The following is a 6215-nucleotide window of genomic DNA, read 5'->3' as shown; positions in this document are numbered from 1 at the left end:
CACAATCTTTATATTTATTTTTATCTGATAAGAAAATTGTCAGCAGTCATTACGATCCATATTCTTACACGTTAAAGAAACAAGTGCTCAGAAATCCCAGATATAGAAACCATCAACATGTAAATATTCAGACATCCTGATAACAAACTCAGCTGTCTACAAGTAAAAAAGGCAAACAAAAAAATGACAAAATTTGAATAATAAAAAAGAACAATGATGATTTTAACATCACTGTTTGCAGGTCTTGGTGTTCTAAACTTCCTGCATGGGTGTAAATGTGCTGAGTTTGTTATAGTTCTTTATTCTGAGAAAGAATTTTAAAAACAATTAAATCTGCAAACCAACACACTGTAGTTTAAACATCAGGTAAATAGATTCCACATTAATTACCCACAAACCTGCTATTAATAAGAACAGTAAGTATAATAACATACTACAGGTCATACTGTATAGAGACAGTGGAGTTACATTAAAATATGATAAAACATCTGCATTAAGAGAATGAATAATAATAATAATAATAATAATAATAATAATAATAATAATAATAATAATAATAATAATAATAATAATAATAATAATGATTCAAAGAAACAAAAAATGAATTACAATATTATAAGAATATTAAGAAAAATCTTACTGACTTAATACACACATACAGAAACACTACAGTGACAAACCTTCATAGGTAGAGCAGATAAAGTTGAGTTTCTGGCTCCGAGGCAGGCTGATCCACTTCTGCTCTCCTCCAGACTGCACTGCTCCTGTTCTCTCCTCATGACCGCAGTCTTCAGACCCTGTCCTGTTACTTGGAGCCCAGTTCTGGTAGCAGATCATCTCTCCATTCACCCAGTACCAGAAGCCCAGAGCGCAGGTGTGACGCAGGCCGAGCCACACGTGTTCAGTGGAGGCGTTTTGAGTCACTTCCTTCACCCAGAGCTGCATCTCCTCAGAGCGAACTGAGACCAGGTCATGATGATGGTTCCTGCAGTATATCAGAGCTTCTTTCCAGGTCAGATTGTCCTTAATCAGGATCAGCTTATCTGAATATACCAGGGAATAACAATTGTACCAGAAATAAACAGTCCAACATGTTCACAGTCTACAATCTGTACAGTATGAAGGTCTGCAGTCAGTGTTTTATATCAGAGGGAGTTTAATTCTTTAAAATAAATACAACTAAAAAGTGTTGAGTGTAATGTAACTCACTCTCATGGCAGACGAACGGGAGTTTTTCTGTGCAGTTCACATCAGTCCAGTAACGTTGCTCAGACTCAGACACTGCAGCACAGATCAAACTTCCACTGGGTTTGTCAGATCTCCAGTATCTGAATGTGGAGTTACTCTGATCCGACCAATTCCAGGAGTCATAAAACAGACCGATCCAAACAACTGAACTGACTGAAACATTAACCACACTCCTGATCTCGTCATTCTCAGTTTGGTTCCTCACACTGGCCAGGTCGGTGTATTTCTCTCTGCAGTAGGTCTGAGCATCGTACCAGCTCTTTGTATCACTAATATATACATATTTATTAGTGTTTGTGTTGTTTTCTGGAAAAAAAATAAATAAATCTATGAACAGCTCATGCATGACTTTATTAGATTTTTGCATCTTATGTCAATCAAAGAACTTTAACAAAAAGTGACTAAGAACAAAAATCAAGAAAAATAACTAATACAAATAGATTCTTAATTTTAGATTAAGATTTTCATTACTATAACATTATTACATTTATGTACTTTTTATTAACATCTCTTACTGTACCTTCATAACATACAAAAGGAAACAACGTTTCACACTGGTTATCACTCCATAATATATCGAACTTATTATATAACACACAGTACTCATTTCCCCCAGCATTATTTGGTTCATTAGGATGCCAGTGTGTGAGTGACTCTGTCTTTGTAGAAAGTTTGGTCTTCCAGAGACCACAGCCATCTCCCAGGTCCTGCTCTCTGTAGACCAATCCAAGCTTTCTTTGCATTTTTCTTCATCAGTGTGTGATTCAGCTTCTTCATCTCTCCCATGTTGCTGATAGTTGCCAGATCAGTGTATTTCTCTCTGCAGTAAGTCTGAGCTTCACTCCAGGTTTTTTTCTCATTTACAAAGTGATAGCGATGAGGAATATATGCTCCTGTACCACATACTACTGTGAAAAATATATTAATGTTAAAAAATTATTATTGATGCTGCATTAAAAATAAATAAATAAATACAAATTCCATAAACATGCATTTATATAGTCTTATAAATAAACACACCAATTAAATCATCATCACAAACTTCTATAATTGGATCAAAATATGTATCAAAGACAAAATCATGACACATTCTTTAACAGCTTTTTGAACAATTATCAAATATATTTTTTCTTAAGAGCTGAAATTAAATGATCACACTGTCTGTAAACACAAATACACACAACTTATAGTGCACACAACACTGACCTGAGAAGACCAGGATAACAAAACACCATTCATGACTCATGTCTGTAAATAATAGTAAATAAATAAATAAATGAACAAGTGAGTAAGTAAATAAAGATGTTTAAATTTAGATATGATATTGGTTTGTCATTATTACTTATGAAAGTAATAAACATCATGTTTCTTGTCTCAAGCTTCATATCTGACCCATCGCTCGTGCTTTCATGACAGAAACAACTTCTGTCAGTCTTCACACAGTCACATGGTAAAAGGTTCAGATATCAGGATAATGTAGTGATCACAAGGGAAGAATCTGTCAAGCCCTAGTTTAGAGTTAATTTAACTCCTAGTCTAGAGATAAACAATAACCTATAAACTATGGTGGAGAATCACCCAAGTTTCTCCTCCCCATCTTACACCTTTCTGCTAAATACACACTCTAAACCAGGACTTTCTGTTAATGAAACATTTTAAGTGGTCATTACTTATTCTTTGTTGTTTTTAAAAAAAAAAAATCTTTGTCACTACTAATTCAAATTAGTTGTTCGCACAATTCAGATGAAATATTGAGTGCAATGATCATGTTAAGCAGAGACAACTTGGTATGTTACACTTCTGTAAGGGAGGGGAGGGGATGGGAAGGGATGGGAATGGAGGGGCTGGGCCTGAAATAGGTCAATGTGACAATGCGCTGTCTGGTCCTCAGTGTGCAAACCGTGGATTTTTTAAAGCACTTTAAAACGGTTACTGTAAATAGTCTAATATATAGAAATCTTTCTGACAGTAAATGATTACCCTAAAACCCATGTTAGTTAAATGTTAATAAGTTAACTTAGTGTAAATGTGACAATTGATGCTAGGTTTTTTCCTCATTTTCTGTCCGTTCACAGTAACGTGAGCTATTTCTGTCAGGTCAGATTTAATAACATTAGCCAGTGTTATATGTTCCCAAAGTTTGCATTTCGCTGGCATAAGTTTTTTTGTGTTGGTTCATATAAGCGTGTGTATGTTATGCATGTATGTTACACGAGCTTGTCGCTAACGCTAGCATGTCTCAGGTGTATTAGAACTTAATACACAACTTAAACTGTTTAAAAGATGTAGTCATTAGCAGATGTTCATTAACGTTTTACAGTGAAAGTGATTTGCTAATCTAAATGTTTTCTTATGCTTTGTTTTCACAGGTTCTTTTACAGATGCAGTGGAAGTAGAAGTTTTGTGAAGTCATACAGTATGTGACAAAGGATGTTACCTATTTAAACATTATAGTTAATTACCATCAGGGCTAAGCTAGCTTCAGAAGCCATGCCTGTTTTTTGTTCTCAAGATGCACTTTAGTGGTGTAGCGAATAGTAGAAAAGTTCCCAGGTCGTGTGTTGTGAGTTTGTTAATGTTTCCTTCTGTTCTTGTTTTTCTCACCTTCTGCTTCTGACCTGCACAGACATCACATTATATCCCTGTCCTCTTTCATCTACCCCTCCCATCTTTTTGCTTTAGTGGCTTACAGTTTTTTTTGATTGCTTACACACCAAAATTAAAAGTAGTACACTATTAGCAAAACCTTACACTCAAGAGGCAAAACATCAGCCCATATTTGCACAACTATAAGCACATTGTCAACCTCACACTTGTTGCAAAACTCTATACACAGTGATTTGCAAAACACTAAACACACTTAACATACATTACACTCAAAAATCTATCATGAAGTCACTTCCATGCAATACCAAAGCACTGACTGTCAAATTACTGCACCGTCCAACCAGTCGGGTCAACACAGTCATCAGGTGTGTAAACACTTGTTTGCTTAATTGTAGACACACCAATCAGGTGTATAAGCACTATAATATATGTTTACCTTCTGCTCTATGTTTATGTTCTGTAAAGCTGCTTTGAGACAATTTCTATTGTAAAAAGCGCTATACAAATAAACGTGAATTGAATTGAACTTAAATTGAATATTGAATTGAAAAAGCAGCAGGTGAGTTCATAGGTCTTCAAGCACAATGTAAAGAGTCAGAGAAAGAGTAAGACGAGGAGGAGAAAAAGGAGAACGAGAAGGAGGAGGAGGAAGGGGAGGAAGAGGAATCAACAGAGGAGGAATCAACAGAGGAAGAGGAAGAGATGGAGGCCATGCTGGAGGTAGAGGAAGAGGAAGACAAGAAGGTGCTCAAAGATGTCCGAATCTGACAAATGAGATCCGCGCAACACTTGTTGACCACGTTGTCAACCATGGCCTGACGCTGAGGAAGGCTGGACTGCGAGTACAGCCAAATCTAAGCCGATACACAGTGGCAAGTGTGATAACATTTCGTCTGGAAAATAGGTACAGTGTATTGTAAAAATATCATCATATCAACATCATATCTACACTGAACTACACAATTTTGCATGACACTGTTCTTCAGAGAGTTTTACGAATGGATGGACAGGAGATCCAGCATGAGTTCATATGCGTAGATGAGGCTGGGTTCAACCTGACGAGAACACGAAGGAGGGGAAGAAACATCATTGGCCTCAGGGCTATAGTCAATGTCCCAGGGCAACGTGGGGGTAATATAACACTCTGTGCAGCCATTACACAGAATGGAGTCCTCCACCGCCATGTCCATATGGGCCTTTACAATACAGCACTCATACTTACATAAACCGATCATATGCAATACATTGTTGTTTGGGACAATGTGTCTTTCCACCGCTCTGCTCTGGTTCAGAACTGGTTTCAGCAACATCCACATTTCACCATCCTATATCTTCCACACTCTCTGTGAGAATAATTGCAATAAAATGATCTGTTGTTTCTTTAACCAAATATATGTTGATTTTTTCATGATGCTTTCAAACTGGCAGAAATATTGCAAAAATTGCACATATTTTATTCTGAATATCAGCAGACAACAACACACACAGTCACATGGTAAAAGGTTCAGATATCAGGATAATGTAGTGATCACAAGGGAAGAATCTGTCAAGCCCTAGTTTAGAGTTAATTTAACTCCTAGTCTAGAGATAAACAATAACCTATAAACTATTGTGGAGAATCACCCAAGTTTCTCCTCCCCATCTTACACCTTTCTGCTAAACCTACAGTGTGTCTAAACAAACGCCTCTATTTATGACAATAAAAATCAGAGAGAGAGAGAGAGAGAGAGAGAGAGAGAGAGAGAGAGAGAGAGAGAGAGAGAGAGAGAGAGAGAAAGAGAGAGAGACAAGGCAACTGAAATCTGACAATTTTGTGAAAAGATATTCTAACAACATTTCACTATAAAAGTTTAAAGTATATAATAAACTCAGCTACAAACATGTAAACAAGTACAATATTCATACCTGGAATGTTTCACATGGACTTTAGTGGTGTAGCGAATAGTAGAAAAGCTCCCAGGTCGTGTGTTGTGAGTTTGTTAATGCTTCCTTCTGTTCTTCTTCTTCTCACCTTCTGCTTCTGACCTGCACAGACATCACATTATATCCCTGTCCTCTTTCATCTACCCCTCCCATCCTTTTGCCTTTGTGGATTCATTTTAATTTCAGGAAAAACATCCGAGCTGCTTGTGCTTGGAAAACAGGAAGCATCAACTACTCTGCATTAGGATACTGACATATAATAACAAACTAATAAATGTCCAGAGACGACCACTAAGTTTTTACATTTTTACATTATTTTTATTTGTCCATTTTAAAGTGATTTTGTCAGAATGATGATTATAATGATGACATCACTGTGTATGTGTTTTGTCTTCCTCCTATATTTCCTCTTAGCTCATTTCCATACTGGCCTTGAA

The 6215-nt window shown here is 36.5% G+C and overlaps 1 protein-coding gene across 1 annotated transcript; it reads right to left on the bottom strand.

Annotated features, from left to right (window-relative positions):
• On the bottom strand, positions 1-5957 carry LOC125139332 (macrophage mannose receptor 1-like). Its single transcript, XM_047802727.1, is given in 7 exon segments — positions 1-304; positions 681-1043; positions 1210-1554; positions 1769-2003; positions 2005-2156; positions 2455-2496; positions 5761-5957. Coding segments are annotated over 6 exon segments (1140 nt in total). The 5' UTR covers positions 2495-2496; positions 5761-5957; the 3' UTR covers positions 1-299.
• Between the last annotated feature and the right edge of the window lie 258 nt (positions 5958-6215).

The sequence above is a fragment of the Tachysurus fulvidraco genome, chromosome 18 (genome assembly GCF_022655615.1).
Source record: "Tachysurus fulvidraco isolate hzauxx_2018 chromosome 18, HZAU_PFXX_2.0, whole genome shotgun sequence".
NCBI lineage: Eukaryota > Metazoa > Chordata > Actinopteri > Siluriformes > Bagridae > Tachysurus > Tachysurus fulvidraco.
Note: the sequence above shows the minus strand (reverse complement) of the source record. Positions and strands in the feature narration are given on the sequence as shown.